This window comes from Lepisma saccharinum, chromosome 7 (genome assembly GCF_977018435.1).
Source record: "Lepisma saccharinum chromosome 7, izLepSacc3.1, whole genome shotgun sequence".
Classification (NCBI taxonomy): Eukaryota; Metazoa; Arthropoda; class Insecta; order Zygentoma; family Lepismatidae; genus Lepisma; species Lepisma saccharinum.
In genome coordinates, this window is record NC_139235.1 from 91,508,513 (window position 1) to 91,528,353 (window position 19,841).

At 37.0% G+C, this 19,841-nt stretch overlaps 1 protein-coding gene across 1 annotated transcript in view; it reads left to right on the forward strand.

Moving 5' to 3' along the window:
- Window positions 1-3,902: 3,902 nt before the first annotated feature.
- LOC145990011 (pre-rRNA 2'-O-ribose RNA methyltransferase FTSJ3) overlaps window positions 3,903-19,841 on the forward strand; it is a 57,985-nt gene continuing 42,046 nt past the window's right edge. The window contains exons 1-4 of the mRNA XM_083125604.1: window positions 3,903-4,138; window positions 7,302-7,454; window positions 13,677-13,823; window positions 15,182-15,345. Of these exons, the coding sequence (XP_082981730.1) occupies window positions 4,066-4,138; window positions 7,302-7,454; window positions 13,677-13,823; window positions 15,182-15,345 (537 nt within the window). The 5' untranslated portion in view covers window positions 3,903-4,065. The remainder of the gene's footprint in view (window positions 4,139-7,301; window positions 7,455-13,676; window positions 13,824-15,181; window positions 15,346-19,841) is intronic.

A 19,841-nucleotide genomic window follows, 5' to 3' on the forward strand; every position in this document is an offset into this window, starting at 1 on the left:
GAACCCCTTGATTACCAGACGACGATGCTACCATGTGCCACCGAGGAGGCCCTTGCTCCTTTTCTTTCCAAGACTATATATATATACACACACACACATACATATACATATATAATGTATGTATATTGTATACCAGGGGCGCCGACTTGTCAAAATTATTGGGGGGGCTCTGATCACTGAAATAAATGAATGAATGACTCACTCCCTCCCTTTTTTAAAAATAAAAATTACGTCTTCGTATACCAGTTTTTAAGCAGCTATTATATTCCTCATGCAAATGAAATGTAACATGAAAAACGTTTAGAAAATGTTTAAGACTTTTTATGTCTTTTGTGTCTGTTCATTTGTTTTTTAGATAACAATTAACATTTTTATTGAAAAGTATGTATTTACATTAAGAGACCAACCTAACAGTTTTATGCCGGCCTCGGTAGCATATTGGGTGATCATCTCAACTCGATTTGATCCATAGGTCTCGGGTTCGAGTCCCGGCGAGGGCATGGGTGTGTTTCAATGTCCGCAACAGACATGTGATGGGTTACAAATAACCTTAGTGTTGACGTACCCATAAAAATAACGAATATTTACAATATTTAACAGTTTTATTTAATTATTTACATAAATGCTAACACAAATCACAGGAAAAGAGTTTACTTTTTTGTTCTTGCTACAATATTTAACTTTTTAAATATAATTTTGCAATAATAAAAAAATAGGATGTACACTAAGATATAAAGTGACATACGCAACAAAAACATATGAACATGATTTAAAAATAAAGCAAAAGTTGCTCTACGCAGTGGGTTATTTTTTATGAACTCATTAACGAGCTGCCTCAGGTCCAAATTATCAAGCCCAGTTTGATGTATGTGGAGTACCGCTGAGCTGCTTAGTCTCTTCTGCCTCATTGTAGACCTCAAATATGTCTTTAGTCGGCAAATAGCACTGAATGACCTTTCGGCTGTGGTTGTCGTCAGTGGCACAGCACGGAGGACCATCATGAATTTGGCAACTTCAGGCAGAAGCTCCTGGAGGGTGCTGTCTTCCAAAAGAAACTTCCTTATGTCACGCATTTTAGTTAGAACCACTTTCTTCTGTTTGGCGATATCACCAAGCATGGACATGTGTATACTGCGTTTGCTATAAGGAGAGCCTATCGGCATCCAAATCTAGGTGAAAGAATTCTCACGTTTGCTGAAAGTTTGTTGTGCAACTGTTCACAGTTGAGATGCATTCTTTCTCTACGGCTGTTATTTTTTGTAGTCCTGTAGATTCATGTCCTTGTTTAACACATAATTTTGCTGTGTCACACAGGTCAGTGTATATTGATTTATAATACTATTTTGGAGTGTAGAAATTGTGATGTTTGGCAGCATCAGGATTTTCAAGTCTCTTAGGGACGTGACGTTGCCGGGGCAATTCTGGCTCATCAACGAGGCTCGGTTTGCCCTCTGTGCATTTCAGTCAGAACTGCTCAAAACACATTCGCCTTTCTTGAAAGATGTCAGTCAAGTATTTTAGTTTTGATTCCACTTCTGTAGCACCAATGCGTGGAGACTGAATCTTACAGTTTACCTCTTCTATTGGACCCATCACATGGCAGTAGAGGGAGAGAAAGAAAAATGTCTTGAAGTGAAGCACATTTTGATGCTGCGTCAGTAGAATCTTCTTCAGAAAATTTCTCAAGAAAATTGAGAAGGTTTTCATAGTTCCTTAAGATCTGTTGCACACTGGAGGCTCTCAACATCCACTGACGAGGGCAAAGTGGTCGCAGTCCAGTATGGCCAGCCTTCTCATTCACATCAATAATAACATTACATATTTGCATTCTTTTCGGGGATTCCCAAACAGTCTTTAACAAGTCGTTGGCTAAATTCATTATGTCATTGATTAATATATGTATAATAGTAAATAATAATTATATACTTAGTATATAGTAATAAGTCATGTGTTTTGCTCTCTCCGATCATGGAGTCGGCGCCTATGTTGTATACAGTATAGGACTTATGGTGTATAAATAGTTTGTTAATTTATAATAGTTTGATAGAAGAAATCTTACTTTTGGACCCCCCAAACTGATCAACGTAGCTACGTCCCTGACACTTAGTGTGTGTATTGGGGGGGGGGGCAGCATTTTTGCCACCAGTCGATAGGATGGGGCAGTGGCGTACGCAAGGGGGTTAAGGGGTTTAAATCCCCCTTTGAGCTTGTGAAATATGAAAAATGCTGTGGAAAAATTTTAAATGGCCAATTTATCACAGTCAAAGATCTGGGACAATCTACTCTTCTACTACTACTAATAATAATAATAATTTCATTTATTATTTCCATGCAGCATGGAGAAAAGCACAGCATTCCAAATACACTCGTCTTTCAGAGTGATGCCTTGAAAATAAAATATGAGGGTAGCTATGATTTAAAAGAGAAAAAAATGTTTTGTATCTCAGTTGCAGCAATGTCCAATACACTGGCGTACGTAAGATTTTTTTTTTTTTTTCGGGAGTGGCTGGTATAGTAAATGTGGATAGCACATGACATCGTTTTGGAGGGCAGGATGCATAATAAAATATTTCGTATTTTTGGAGCTTTTCAGTCTATTAAAATTGTATTCAAAGACAAAAATGGTAATCGGGACTTATTTGAAAAGAGGTTTTGCATGTACACATTTTGATTTTTTAAAGTTCTTAACGGATTTTTACTTGAAAATTCTGATTTTCTCAAAAATTCGGTAGAGGCTGTAGCACCATCGGCCAAGCCCTCTACGTACGCCAGTGTTCAACGAACATGTAATTTTTGTGTGAACAATGAGAATTAACTAAATAAACTTCTTAGTTCGTTGTAAGAGGCTAATGTATAGACAAAGGCTAGGCGGACAAGAATACAGTCACCAGTCCGCCTTCCCATTGTATTTTTTACCGCAGCACGTTTGAATGTGTCTCTTTAAAATGTCTCACCTTGTTGACTAGACAATTATTCAAATGACAATAAGCTTAACTATTGTAACATGTTTGTTGGTAAGAACAGCGAGACAAACCAGGTGTGAATTATCAGCTAATTAATTAAATATAAGTGTTATTAATTAGTTGTGATTATTATTATTTAATTAAAGTATAATAAAACAATGGTAATGTGAATTTGGAGAAAGTTTTAGAAATACCCCCCTTGATGAAATCCTGCCTACGCTACTGGGGTGGGGACACCTAAAGAAATAGCAAAGTTTGATTTGTAGATAAATCACTGCAGCTGTTCTGTATAAATCTATTGAAATCTGTAACTCCTGTCAGACAGAACAATATTTTCGGCGTCGCCTCGTAATTAAGGGGTCCTAGGTTCAATACCCCATGAAGACACGTGTGGTTCGAATCCCACTTTAAACTATGGGCATAGCTATGGGTCCTGATTAGCCTTCTGTGCATGAAGTGGTTTTAAAACAAAAACTCGAACTTATAATGAATGTTGATTGGGTTGGATGAGTGGTAAACCATGTTCGCCACCACACTTCAAGTTACGAAATTATTGAAATCTTTACATTCGGTAAGATAAATTTTTCCCATTTTCGGGAAAGTATCGGAACGAAAAATGTTCAGCCGACCTCCGTATCGGAGTGGTTATCACGGCGCCAAGGGTCCCTGGTTCGAATCCCGGCATGGGTGTTCCTTTTCCTTGTGATGAGCATCCCTTTATAATTTCACACATCATCATTCATCCTCATCTTTGTGATTAACCAAAAGTGGCAGAAAAGCGAAGTAAACTAAACCAAATCAACAAACAATACACAAAAGAATATGTTCAGGAATGATGTCCGAAGGTCCGATCTCTATGGTCCGAACCTAAGAATTATACACTGTGTTTGACAGCGTCAAAGAAGAAGTAGTATGAAGTAGTAGTAATCTGTGGATGTTGCGCGTGTAGGAACGAAGAAACATGTGTCTACTGAGAATACATACATTAAGTTAAAAGGAATTATTATTTTTTAATGTGCATTTGTGGGAAACAATTGAGAAGATATTTTAGTTTGAAAATTTTGCCCTTGTCGTGATTTAAATTACTATTTAAATACGAAAAATGGGGCACAAGAATAGAGCAAAGATAACACAACTGCGAAATGACCGATATTATCGACTGGCAAAGGAAACAGGTAAATTGAAAAGAAAGTGAACGTCTAAAGTGTATCAAAGGAGAAGATACGCTTAATTGAGTTTACGTGTTTCTGATAGCGAGCAATGTAACGAGAGAGCATGGTAATGTTGTGACTCAACTTTGCTGACCCAACCAGGTGGTGAAAATAGCATGTAAGGTTATTTTCACCAGGTGCTCAGAACAGCATTTGTGGCTATTTTCACCAGCAAAAGTAACTACCTGAATCATACCATAACATTGTATTTTATCTTATTTTGTTATACTATTAATTGGCAGTGTTGCTGAACTTAACTGGTAAATGCACCCCTGTCTACTACTACTGTCACCAGTTAATGAGAATAGCAGCAAGTGCTAAAGACTATAATTTACATGATCAGGTGTTGGTAAGTATTTACAGAAGTAATTTTAATGGCAATAGCCCTAAACCTGTCCTGCCTGACCTAACGAAGAAATCATTTAGGAACGTAATACTCCTTCATACTTATGTCATGTAACATATTAGCAGCACCAGTTCATATCAGGGTAACACTTTCATATAGCGGAGATGGATTTCTTACTTTTTACAGAAGAAAGTACTGACGCAAATAATTTTCTTTAGCGTTGTTGAAGTTCGGGAATCTAGTTTTGATCAGTTTTAATGCGAATTCATGTGTTTTTCTGCGAAAATCTCTCTCTGACATGCTATTGCTGCTGCCGCCATTTGCTTTCTGCACAAGAGCACAATGTTACGTGTGTTAGATGACATAAACCCCGTAGTCAGTGTTTCAAACCACACCGTGTTTTCGATATAAAATGACGTGTCGAGGATGCATAGTGAAGTTGTTGCTAGGTGTGGAAGATGCCGTGGAATTTGTAATTCAACACTGAATCTTGAAGAAAGAAGTGGAATGCATAAAATGTGGAAGTGCATGCAGACTGCACATTGGACGAGATGTACATCATGCATGAAGAGAGTCCAGGGACGTGGAAAGTTAAAATTCAAAAGAATTCCGTGCATTTTCTTTCATCGAGAAAAACCGATGTTGTCCGTATATGCTAAATTGAACGAAATGAGTGCTAATGGAACCAAACCTAATCTCGTAGGCATACCTCGTCCCCATGATGGTTCGTGGGGCTGTCGTGAATTTTTGGGGCTAACGTCAATGGTTTGCGAGGTATTAGCATAATTTCAAATCCAGGCACGAAAGTAGGTATTTTTCGGTGAACAAGGTTGCAACACTGCATGTACACTCCAAATCGACAAGACACTGGCACGATGAACGGGTACGCTATCGCCATATTGTGTGTGGAAATAAGAAAGAACAGTAGGTACTCGTTAATGTAAGAAATATACATTATTTTCGTTAGAAATTCATTATTTCACCTAAAGAAATGTTCAGCAATGCAGAATAGTACGTTAGCAATGTAAAAAAGTGCAAAATAAATTATTTATAGGTGTCTCACCTATACGAAAGTAGTACCCATAGGAGAACACCTTGCAGTATTTTTCCAACTCCATGGCATGCAGAAGAAAATGTACTAATCTCCTGCACGAAAGTAAATGCACACTGACGCAAGCTGATTCGAACCTGGGACCCTGGCATTGTAGCATGATGTGCTAACCACTATGCCACAGGGGCTAGCTCAGCTTCTTATAGTATGCACAATTGCTAGGTGGTTTCCTAGCACCTGATTTTCAGAGCTGGCGCCTAGCTGTGAAGAAGATTTTTTGAGTACTGCTCATAAAGATTGAGTTATATCAAGTTATCGGTTATTCAATTCTGTATTAATTTATGGTAACCAAATTTTTTCGAGTATGCCTTGAATTTATTATTTGCTTGGTGTTTTCCAAATGACTGCTCTCTCTGAAAAAAAAAAATGTGTAGTCTAATCGTGATGACATTTAAGTACAGTGCAGGTTGAAAAGTTTTAAACACAATTCTTAATTTTCAGGATTTTGGAATTGGCCAAAAATCAGTGTTGTCAATTTTATGAAACATTTTTTCCTGAGTATTAGATAGTCTTACAAATATGATCGTGGTCTTATTTTGAAGCTCTTTGCAGCTGTTTTTAAAAGCTATTACAACTGTAAACTCACATTGCGAAACTGATTTTATACAGATTAATATTCATAGCAGATAAATGCCTGACAATGGTGCTTCGTAAACAGGTTCAAGATTTACTGTCGAGAACTTTTTTGGTGTAATGGTAATTTGTGCAGAAACTATGAAGGACTTGCAATTCTTAATCCATGTTGGTGCTCCCTGCTCTTTCTGCCTGCTGTTTGTTTTTTTTCAAAGGCCTCACATTTCAAATTATGTTTTCAGATTGAAAGGCAACTTTTTAAAAAATAAGAAGTAGCAAGTGTAAGTACATAGGTACATAGCAATATGTAGTAATAAAAAAAATAGAATGATTATATTCTATGGTGATGTAGATATTCAAAATATTTTTGGTTTGTTTTGCTTAATTGTATGCTATGTTTAGTATATTTTTTCACAGAAATTAGTTGCTCTTATCTTTTGCTTGTTTTATTTACTTCTTTTTTTCCCCTTTGGCTTATAAGTCATTTAATCTGATAGAAACTTTTTATTTGAGGTCTTTAAAGGTAGCTTACATGTTATTAATTGTTTTCCTAAGTCATAAGGTAATTTGAAACTGATTACATGTCAGGTGATGTATATTTAATGTTTGAACTATTTGCAACTATAAAATGAAACATATTGCACAGAAGCATTTTTGAAATCAACATTGTTGATAGAAACTTTTTATTTGAGGTCTTTAAAGGTAGCTTACATGTTATTGTTTTCCTAAGTCATAAGGTAATTTGAAACTGATTACATGTCAGGTGATGTATATTTAATGTTTGAACTATTTGCAACTATAAAATGAAACATATTGCACAGAAGCATTTTTGAAATCAACATTGTTGAAACTATACATATATTTTTGTTGATCAACTTGCATGCTAGGAAAAGGTTACTACAGGAGAACCATTCAAAGTAATTCGGTACTGTTTTTATTTACTTATTCATCAGAGTTTATATAAATTGCCCACTTAAACACTGCACATGTCCAGGACACCAGTTCAGAAATAAGACTGAAAAACTGGTTGTTGCTGTCATTTTTGCAAACTTGTTTTTGAGATTGGAATACTGAGTGCATTTTTTTTCTCTTTCCAGGATATAGATCTCGAGCTGCTTTCAAATTAATACAACTCAACAGGAAGTTTTCCTTCCTTCAGAAATCCCGTGTGCTCATAGATTTGTGTGCTGCACCAGGAGGATGGATGCAAGTTGCAAAGCAAAATATGCCAGTATCGAGCATAGTCATTGGTTAGTTCATATCTTATGCCTACCAAAATGGGAGATACCTTTTTTGCCTTTAAAACATTCTGGAGCGGTGTAAAGAATAAAGTTTTGGTTTACTTACCAGGGTGGATAGAAATCCTGATTTTTATTTAAATTGATTTTTTTTTTTATTTGTCAAACTCATTTTCAAGGTGTGTGTGACTTACTCACGTTATGTATATTTAAAGTACAGCGTGTTTAAAAAAGAATATGCGTATTTCGCATGCATATATTTATTAAACTTTAAGACATACGAAGATGAAACTTGACACACATACTTACGAACTTCTCAAGCCGACGTCTCCAAACACGCCAAATTGTTGTTGTAGGAAGTTGTAACTCCCGACTGGCACGACGAGTTGATTTTGAAGGGCTACGTTGGAAAGCAGTTTGAATTCGTGCAACATTTTCTTCAGGAACACGAGGGCGGCCAGGACTCTTTCCTTTACATACGCATCCTGTATCTACAAACTGTCGATACCATCTGCGAATGTTCCACCCATTCGGAGGATCAATTTGGTACCTCAACCTGAAACGTCTTTGCACTGTAATCACGGAATTGCACTTCGCAAACTCGAGAACACAAAATGATTTCTGCTGCGGAGTAGCCATTTCAAACAACTGACGGTTACCAAGCAAAACAGAACACAACTGACATCTAGCGGCTATTATATAAACTAGACTATGTATTCGTTTCTCTAATAGCCGAGCCGGGGTGCAGCGATCGATAGTTTGGACAAAATAATACTTTGTAATACATATATTCTTTTTGAAACATGCTGTATATATAGGGTCATTCCATGTCAAATCAACCAATTTTTTAAAAAATGGTTGCATGACCATTTTAGAAAAACATCATTTTTAGTACATAGGTTTGTACATGTTTCTAGATATCAAAACCAATGTTCAAAAAAAAATATTGTATTTAGTTCTCCTGGGGCAGCCATTTTTCCAACATGGCGCATGGCTTTTTTTGCTCATGTAGCAGTATACAGAAACATTAATATCTCAAAAACCATGAAAGCTAGAGACCTGAAACAAAATTCATTTTGTAGCTAATGAAGTATACTTCCTATGATATTCAGGTATGTTTTGCTTGAAAATGCATTCTGGCATTTAAGTGAGTCACTTTCTCCACATATGAAACTTCTACTCACACATATCAGGCATATTGATTTAACTGGTATAAGGCTTTCTTGACACTTTTTTTTACCTTACCTTACTTAACATTTTCTTTAAGAGGTACTTCTGAAGATCACAACATACTTTACCATATAAAAAGCTCTATTTAATGGTATTTGCATATTGTCTCTAAGCCATACACCTGTAGTCTTGACCTAAGAAGTGTTATCATTTTCACTGACTTTTTTTAAGATTAGTTAGGTCTTTGGGAACCTTACCAAAAGGGTATTTATGACAGTCCTCTCCAGTTAAAAATATTACAGAACACTCCATTTCCTGTCACAGATAACGAACATTCACAAGTCACTACTCGCAGCACATTAGGCAAAGGAAGAATGACAGCACAGATCAATTCCAGGCTTGCCTCATATCCTATCAGAACATGTTTCTGAATCTTTTGCTGTGCATGACTCACATCTATTTCAACGAATGTCTTTTCTTGGAAGAAAAAAAGTTGAAGATAAAGGAAACAAAAGATGATATATTCTACCAGCTTTGACACTCCAAAATAAATAGCCTACTTTCAGTGGAGTGGCCAAAGAGGGGTTGGGGGGGGGTCATAACCCAATACCTTTGGCCTAGTATTCCATAAACAATTACGTCAAAGGCAGGATAATGTGGCAAAAATAGGGCTGTATACTAAAAAAGTATATGTAACCCCCCTCCCCTCCCTTTCGAAATTCCTAGGCATGCCACTGCCTATCTTAAGCTGCACGTACTGCTACATTGATAAAAATATGGGGGAAGTTCAGTTTTGGAGCTGGCAATACCAACTGGTCGTGGGTACCTAATAAATCAAACCTTTTGCAATGAAATCTCACAGATTTTCAATTGTCTTACCTTGCAATTTCAATTTCTGGTAAGTCAAGTATTAAAACCTTATGTTACTATATTTTCTGAGCCTTTATTTAACCCAAATTTAAAAAAGAAAAAGAAAATACTTCATTATTCTAAGTATGGAATGTAGTTTAACCTCACTTTGCAACGTCAGAAATTAGGTGACATATGTTACCTCATATTGACCAAAACGAGTTGAATCTAAAAGTTGAGATTTTTACTGTGAGTTAGGTTCATGAAGGGCTTCCTATGTGCCAAATTTCAGAATTTTTAAAGGGGACCCATCTGAGATATTTATCCCCGAAAACTGTCAAAATTCAATGAACGGCCATGTTTGAGCCCATGCTGTAAAAAAGGGGTGCATTTCTAAGCACTGATATTTTATTTGCAGACACCCTTCAGGTAGGTCTACACATGAAAAAAAAATCAAGCCTTAGACTAAACCCCTTCATTAAAAAATCGGGCTTAAAAATGCAATTTTTTAACTATTGTTACCCCATTTTCCACCATAATTTTCGTACTTACAATGCAATTTCAAGCAAAACATACCTGAATATCATAGGAAGTATACTTCATTAGTTACAAAATGAATTTTGTTTCAGGTCTCTAGCTTTAATGGTTTTTGAGATATTAATGTATCTATATACTGCTACATGAGCAAAAAAAGCCATGCGCCATGTTGGAAAAATGGCTGCCCCACGAGAACTAAAGACAATATTTTTTTTTGAACATTGGTTTTGATATCTAGAAACATGTACAAACCTATGTACTAAAAATGATTTTTTTCTAAAATGGTAATGCAACCACCATTGGATGGTTTGGCATGGAATGACCCTATATATAAAAATATATCATAAAATACTTAAGTTTCGTGAGTATCTGTTTTATGAAAGAACGACGTTTCGGGATCCAACTGTTCCCTTCTTCAGGTTCTCATTGTAGGCCAGTATGATCACGACAAAGCCACGTCAATTAAGACAAGGATAGAGGAAATAGGTAAAACTGCATAAAAATGGATATAAAGTTGATTCCATATCAACTGGCCCCGTACACGTAAAACTTCGTGATCTATTCCTTTCCTTAAAATCTCCAACTACTAAAAATACCCGTAAAAAACTTTCAGACACTAAACACATTAAAACCCCTTCACTTTGTTGAAATGGGTCAAGGTTAACACATAAGATTTGCTTCTATATTTTTTGGCACAGTACTTATAAACTTTTTTTTTTTAAATGTGAAAGTGCTTCCTTGTAGACATTCCGTGTAAAATGTTTGAACAGTGTGATTAAAGCAAATGAAAATATATTTGTAAATATAAACTTTTCTGTTTGTGATATGGTATATATGAAACTACTTTGGAAAAGTTTGTTGAGTGCGTTAATCAAACTATATAATAATTTCAGTAACTTTTCTTCCAGTAAAAATAAAACATTTTGAATAAACTATTTTATTTACTGTCTTTGTAGCTGAATTTGGCAATTTTTATTTAATGATATTATCAGCTGCCATGTTTATTTAGAAGTTAATGATTATTTACAGTTTAACTCTTTCGCTGCGGAGTTTTTCAAGCGAATGTGGCCTTCGCTGCGTAGTTTTTTTGAGGATTTTTCAAAATTTTAAAAAATTGTAAATAATTATTCTAAAACCCTACTACGTATACTACTTCTACAAAAGTAAATCAGTTTTCTATATAAGTACACTTTAAGGTAGATTTTAATGAAAAAATTATGCTTATGTTACAATCTAGCACTGACAGGTAGCTTTGAAGTTCTTTTTTGTGTGGTAGATCTCAAAACAAGGAAAATGACACAAAGGGACATTTCCTGGGCAGTTCTTGCAACAGTATATGGTTTGTTTCCTCTTGCATGTCCCCTTCCCTTTTTTCACACACTGCACTGGCAAACTTGAGCAAACTACACAGTTAGGCTTGTGCTTTTTATCAGCCTGCATTTCAATGAAATGTCTCTCAGTCAGTCTTGCTGTAGGAATGACATCAGACAATCTACGACCCACTTTTTTTGGAGCTGGACGGGAATAGTTCTGCAAAAGTCCATCTACAACTGCATGCCTGTATTCACTTGCTGTCATATTCTTCTTGTTAGCATGATTGAACGTAATTCTTCCATTTACCAGAGCCACCTCAATAAAAAAGTACCATAAAACTTGATACCATTTACTTTTTTTGTGAGAGTAACTGTAATTGGTGCATAACTGGTCAAATTTGTCCACTCCATTCATGCAATGATTATAATTGACAACCAGCTGTGGTTTCATGACAGTTTCATATCCTGTAGGTGATTTCTTGGTTCTTTTCCTAACTGGTTGACATTCAGAAGTGTGAACCGTAGAAAGCATATTTACACGACCTGTATCTTGCCAGGCACAAGCCAACATTTTTTGTGAACTACTGTACCAAAATTTAGGGCTGTCACCTTTCTTCATTTTCATATTCCTCATTTCAAGGGGTAGTCCTTTTCTGTTAGATCTCACTGTTCCACATGCACCAATTCCTACCAAGGATAAATGTTCAAAAAGTGAAGGGCTTGAAAAAAAATTGTCTACATACACTATTCTACCACTGTCTTCAAAACCTTCAAGCAAGTGTTTTACAACCCTCTCCCCTAAACTTCCTCCAGCACCATTATCATCGTATTGTTTCCCAACATATGTATCAAACCGGCAAAGATAACCAGTTTTACTATCACACAGAGACCATAATTTCACTCCCCACTTGGTAGAAGGCTTTGAAGGAAGGTATTGTTTGAACCACAGTCTTCCTGTAAATTTCAGCATAGATTCATCTACCGACAAACACTTCCCTGGTTGTACATTATGTAAGTAAATGTTTTCCAATTCATCTATTATGGGCCTCACTTTGAACAAAGGGTCATATCCAGGAGTCCCCTTTGGTATTAGATTGTCGTTATTATTGAAGTGGATAAATGATCTTAGTAAACAATAATCATCTTGTGGCATAACTGATTAGAAGTTTGGTGTAGCACAAAGCCCATCTTTTTGAGCAAAGTACATGCTTAGTGTTGGTTTTTTACAAAGTCCCATGCTAATGTCGATGGCAACCATGGCCCGAATGTCATCTGCAGAGCACCCATGCCAAGAATGATATCTTGAACGAGGAGGAAAGTCATACGTCTTGTCCAGGAATTGATTTGCATAGCGATTTGTTTCATTTGCAACAATATCAAATAAGTGGTCTGGCATAAACTGCTGGAATGATTTGTATGGAGTTTCAAAATTGGTAAGATCACCACTAACCTGCAAGTCGAAAGAATCACCATCACATAAGGTGAGAATTTTTGAGCGGGTACTACCATCCATCATCGACCAACTATGAACACCACCATTTACAGAATCACTTTCACATTCTGAACACGAATCTGTGCCACTCACTAACTCATCGTCAACACAGTCACTTCCTCCATCTTCTCCAGCACTAATTACATCTGATCCACTAAATTCACAGTCCGAAATAACGTCCAAAAGCTCTGTCACGTCTCTGTGATCTGAGAGTTTCAAAACCTTACGCGCTGCCATTCTTGTTTACATTCGCACGGTGGTACACGAAGTTCATTTGGTCAGAAAAGAAGCACGATTTGTCCTTGAAAACTAATTGAAACGAAAGCCGCTAGATGGCAGCATCATCCAGTAATGCTTTCCTTACGGGGGCGACTTCACTCGACACCAGCAGCGACGAGAATATTTCAAATCGACTCCAGTCGCTTTCCGTAAGTTACGCATATTGAACCAAAGCGACTCAAGTCGCTTCCCGCAGCGAAAGAGTTAACATGGTTCGTATTTTGTTTGTTATTCTACACAAAATATTTGCTATTTTTGCCTATGGAAATTACTGAGTTTTCAAGCAATAGAAATTTTTTGTGTGTACAATTTACATATTACATTTTTCTTTAGAATGAGCTTCCCCCGTCAGCACATATATTTTAATCCCATGCTTTTCCTTTGAATGAATATGAGATATATATATTGTTTCACCAACAGTGATTCTGATATCTAAAAATTACTTGTGTACATTATTCTATAAATTATTTTAGTGTTATTTGAATCTCGGATTCTTTTTTTAAAATCTTGATTTAAATTGCGGTGTAGTCGTCATATTTGTGTTGTATCTGAATATGTGTAATGTGCAAATATCAAATATTTTCTTCTTTTTAGGTGTGGATTTGTTTCCTATACCAGCAATATCTGGTTGTTTGAGTTTCCAGGCAGACATAACAACCAGTAAATGTGTTGCATTACTGCAGAAGGAGCTACAGACATGGAAAGCTGATGTTGTCCTAAACGACGGTGCTCCCAATGTTGGTAGGTGAAAGCATTTTCACATTATTGTGTAATTGCGGTATGGACTTCTAAGCCCTGTAGTCTAAGGTTTCATGTATTTTGTTTTCATTGGTCATGCATTCCATTTCAAATGGGTCAGGTGAGGAACAAATTTGTACAATAACTATCACTGATTTCACTGAAAGAAATCTATATGGTAGGGTGACAGACGTATATTAACCTTTAGCACCACATGGCAACAATTAACGTGCCATTTCTTGAAATCTACACAGTATTTCAATTCTGTCTTTTTTGTTCATTAGTATACATGTAAAGGTAAAATATACTCGAATTACAAAACAATATATCCATTGTTACTGTTGAAATCCCGGAAATTGTTTCACTAAGCTGGCAACTCTTATACATTATAATTTTTTTACACAAGAAGTATCAGCCTGTTTTCAACGAGACTTTTGCAGGGTTGTAGGAACGTACCACTGCTACAAACTACATTTTTTTTTATCCACCTCAGTCTCTTGGCCATCGCCTTCTGCTGTACTATTATGGCTTTCCACTTCCACTGAAATGGAAATGGGTGTTGTTCAATTTTCAGTTGCCATTTCCATTCTCGAGTGGAGGATCTGGTCTCAGTATTCAGCCTACTTTCAGCCTTGAGTGAAATTCCAGAAGAGTTATTTTTCTTTCTGGTTTTTACTGTCTCAAAAAGGTGGAGCCTATGCACATAAAATTACAGTCATCTGTAATCACGTAATATCAATGTATCCTGGGCAGAAATTTTGAAGCACTTCATTTCCAATATTTCACGCACTTTGTATCATCAGAAGATAAAGGAATTACATGATTAATTCCTAAGGAATAATTTTTATCACTTTCCAATGTGGAAACACTGTTTACAGTTATGGTTGATTAATTGATTTGCTTTATTTTACTTCGCTTCTTGAGCCACTTTTGGCCAATTTGCGAAGATGGGTATGAGTGATGATATGATTAAAATTGATGAATTGACCCTCGCAAACATCCATGCCCAGGCTGGGATTCGAACGTGGACCCCTGGTGTCGTAGCGCGATGTACTAACCACTCTGCCACTTGGGCCAGCATTTACATTTACGGTGTGTGTGTATTGGTTAATATTATGTAAAATGTGTTACTTAAATTATTTGAGGTTATTATGCAGTTGAAATTTCCTTTAGCCCATAACTAGTGTATGTGTTCTCCTTGGCATGTGAGGAATGAATATACAATATATTTTAATGTATGAATGCATAATTTTGTGTGTATGGTTGAGTGGAAGTAAATACTCTGTATTGCTTTAGTCTTACCATTTAAATTGACACATTGATAAATGCATGAATAATAATTCTTTGTTTCTTTTTAAAAGGCACAAATTGGCTTTTTGATGCATATCAACAGGCTTGTCTCACGTTAAGTGCTCTGAAGGTGGCCACTAAGTTCCTGAAGCCTGGAGGGTGGTTCATCACGAAGGTCTTCCGCTCCAAAGATTATCATCCTCTGCTCTGGGTCTTCAAGCAGATGTTCAAACAGGTTATGTTCCATCTGCTATATTTTTGGTGATGTGATAGAGGAAGTGGTGTTAAATGTTGCTGCATATCCCTGAGGGGGTAGTCATGCTCTGTAATTTTTATGTTTTCTTTAAAGGGGGAGAGGACTAATTTCTCATTGTGTGTATAATATCATCTCAACAATGCCAAAGCCATGAATGTGCTAAATCAGTGTTCCCTGGGGTGCCGTGACTGGCTTACAGAGGTGCCGCGAAATTTTCCAATATTTTCACTGAAATGACTCTTACTTGATAGTCTACCAAAAATACATGGTTAATGATCAACATTTATTTTGTCGCCTTCAAAATAGACCCCATCAGATGCAACACACACATGCCAACACTTAACCCAGTATTCAAGACACTTTTCAAACGCAGATGACGGTATCTACCTGAGTTCCTTCTGCGAATTTCCTTTAATGGATTGAATTAATTCAAAATGCCTTCCCTGAAGTGGTAACCTGAGTTACGGAAAGAGAAAAGAATCACATGGAGCCATATCTGGAGAATATGGGGCTTGGACGAAGACATGTGTTGAGTTTTTGGCCAGAAACTCGCGAACAAGAGTAGACGTGTGCGACGATGCATTATCGTGGTACAAAATCCAATAATTGTCTTTCTGGTCTTTTCCGGCGAACATTCTCACGCAGATGCCTCATAACTAGAGACGGATGTTTAGGCACTAAAAACATATAAAATAGGCAGGCAAATAAGCACTAATAATTTTCAAAATAGGCATTAAAATACAAATAGGCAATAAAAAAGGCAATGAAATTTAATTCGAAATAATGAAGATAAACATACAAAAATAAATAGGTGTTTAAAAAATATAGAAACATACCTGTACATTCTTTATAGTTGCTTAAAATAAACCAGGAGCTCATCATTAGAGACAGCAGTCCAATATTGTACTTAATAAATCACTGCAAACAGGAGTCACGTCGGCCCAAAATTTTCCATTGCATAATTGCTACACACAATAGTCTGACAAAAGAAATTGTTGGCTACTTCCAACTAGTACGCAAATTATTTAAATATACACTTTATCACTGCACACAGGGTTATTTCAGTTAAAAAATTTACACTATATATTCCACACAGCAGTTTGTACTAAGAAACTGTTTAAATGCATTTCAAGTTTGTACTGTACGGTTTGGCAGTCTCTGAATAAGAAGCACTAATTGCAGTTGCACATCACAACAAACTATTTCTTCAGGTGATCAACCAACAAGTTATGTCTGCGATCGGACGACACATTTTTTAGAATTGAAGAAGATCTTGCAACCTCCACAGATGTTACCGGAGCGTACTTAAAGCACGCGAGGACATGTGGATCTAACTCAGTTTGTATATTTTCACCTTTCAGAACTTGTTGAATTGCCCATAATTTGTCCAAGTCCTTATTAGCTGCAATAACTCGCTGACATTACTCACGAACAGCCTGACCTTTAGCACAGACAGCACAAATTTGGTCAACTGCAGAATGAAAACGGTCCATAGAATTTACCAGTGTTTCACTTCTCTCTTCCAGTAATGTTATTGTGTCTGTCAAATTTGAGTAATGGGTGGTGATGAATCCTAACAGAATTGTTCAAAAGATGCTGTGTTACATGAATTGATTTTTCATCATCTTCAGATAGTGAATTAATTACTTCAGCCACCTTCTGATGGTCGCGTAATATACTTCAGCAGATATCCAAGTACCCCATGTAGTTAGCATTGGCTGTGGAGGCAAAGCAAGTTCAGGGACTGTTTCTGTAAACAAAAGAACCCGGGATGGTGCTTTGAGGAATATTTTCTTAGCATTGGAAATTAAAGAGTGAACTTCGGGAAATGAAACACGAATTTCCTTTGCAACTCGATGGAGAGCATGCGCGAGACATGTTATGTGCAGCATAGCGGGGAAAATAACTTTAAGGGCCGTTGCTGCTTTTTTCATATATGGCACTGCATCTGTTACAAACAAAAGCACATCTTCATGCTTAGCACCATCCGGCCAAAGCAAATTTAGTGCGGAAGTTAACAACTGAGCAATTGCTGTACTATTAGTTTTTTCCAGTTGCTCACATGCTAGAAGAAATATTTTGGGCTCTACATTGTGTTCCATTGTACCAATTACAACATTAGCAAGAAACCTTCCCATAGCATCGATTGTTTCATCAATAGACACCCAAATTTGTTTCCCCCTAACTTCCTCCCTAATTCTTTCAATGACACCCATGTAACACCCTTCGACGTGTTGACTCATTCGCTACATGTTCACCTGTGTACTTCGATAGGAATCCCCTTAAAGAGGCATTCTTCAATTTCCACAAAGGAATGTCTGCCTCTATAAATGCCTTACACACATCTGCAGAAAACTGAGACTGCCTAGGAGAAATAGTGTATGATGTAATTAGTGACGGTTTTACCTCGCATGACTTTTGGTTCTCAATACAAACCGATTTGTGTTTAGCAGTTTTTAAGTGTTGCTTAACATAATATTTTTTCGTGCAATTTGCAGACTTTTCACATAACTTACAATATAACACCGATCCATCAGTTGTAAACACACTGGACCCGAATTCTTTCACATAGTTGCTCAATTTGGTTATCAGAGAAGATGCTTCCTTGGGTATTTCTCCGAGTAAAAAGCACAAATACACACAAAATTTCCACCACAAACCACGAGAGAGAAAACTACAATGATCCTTTGAAGAGCTTTCTCCAGACTACGTGCACCTGTGGAATGCAATTCAGATAGCCAGCCCAGGGAAGTGCGAAGGGGAGAGGCCAATCACCCCCTTGGCGACATTCTTCCAATGAATTGGGGTGGAGCTTGACCTTGAGAAGGCCATTCAGCTTTCTACTGTAAACTGTTCTTTTCAAATTTCTTGGAAGCATCTGAACCTAATCCTGGGAACAGGAAATTGTATGCACAGAGTTCAGTCATGTCCCAATTTTAAAGAAAATGCCTAAAATAGGCAATATCTTGCATTTATGAAATAATATAGGCAATATTGTATGAAATAGGCAAAATTAAATTACCTTTAAATGAAGCTAATCCCTCCCTCCTGGCCTTAGCTACATTCGTTTTCATCATATCTCTAACAGGAAAGAATAGGCATTTTGCCTAACATCCGGTCTCTACTCATAAGGGTCATATAAAACACTTTATTCACAGTTTGTCCCACTGGAAGGAATTCTGAGTGCACAACACCACAATGAGCATGAACTTAATTTTTGAGCGACTTTGGCATGGTTTTTAGGGTATAGTTTCATTTTCGAAGTGCCATTCCGAAGATTGTTGACCTGTTTGCATGTCATACTCATACATCCATGTCTCATCACCAGTTATGATGCCTTTCATGAAGGTTGAGTCACTAGAGGCTCGGAAAATCATGTCTTCAGCAACATCCCTGCGATGTGCTTTTTGCAGGAAATTCAGCTCCTCCAGAACAAGTCGTGCCGCGACGCATTTCATGCCTAACACATCAGTCAAAATGTTGTTAACGGACATGTGTGATATGCCAAGCTCACAAGCCACCTCTCTCACCCACATGCCGGTTTTTCTGATTTTTATGACGTTTTCGTCAGTGTCGACATGGAAGGTCGACCAGAATGGGGCAAATCAGCAACATCTTCTCTGCCTTCTTTGAAAGCCTTGTACCAATCATGCGCTTGTGTTTTCGACAGACACAAATCACCAGAGGCCTTTTGTAGCATTTTCAACGATTCAGCACACGACAGTCCGTTGGTAACACAAAATTTCAAGAAAAAATCTTTGCCCAATATTTGTCTCCATTCTGCAAATCGCAGGACACTCGTCAACACAACTAACTAAACAGCTGCTGTGCACAAACTGTTGGATAGATTACTCTACCCCTATGTGTGGTCATTCAGTACAGTGTTGCCATCCTACGGACAAAATGTGGGACTTTACCAGCCAAATTCCGGGTACTTTTTTTTACTGAATTTATGATTGTTCCAAATATGTGCTTATTTAGTACTTTTTATACATAAAATGTTTCTGAATTTGAAATGTGTGTTTATTTTTTTAAATTAAGGCAAGCAACCTAACCACACTAACTGGACGTTGCAAGTGTTAGATAGGCCTACATTGTGACTTGTGTGCCGTGGAAAAATCTTGAAACACTAAGGGCACCGTGAAACGAAAAGTTTGGGAACCCCTGCACTAAATCTTACTTTTGATATGAAAGCACTTTAATATTCAAGGTCCCGAAGAAACAGGTTTTACATTTGCATAAGCATTGTAATCGGTAAAATATGTACAGTAGAGCGTCGATTACCCGAACGTCGGTCAACCGAACGACCGCTTAACCGAACTGTGTACTCGCTCACTTTCAGATATCTGTAATGAAAAAAGTACGTGACTTAGCTGCTCGTAAGCGTGTAGGCTTGCTTAGACAGACCAAAATAAAGGATTTTTTTAAACGTTAATTTTGTGTACTGTGTGTATTGTTCATGCAAAATGCGTATG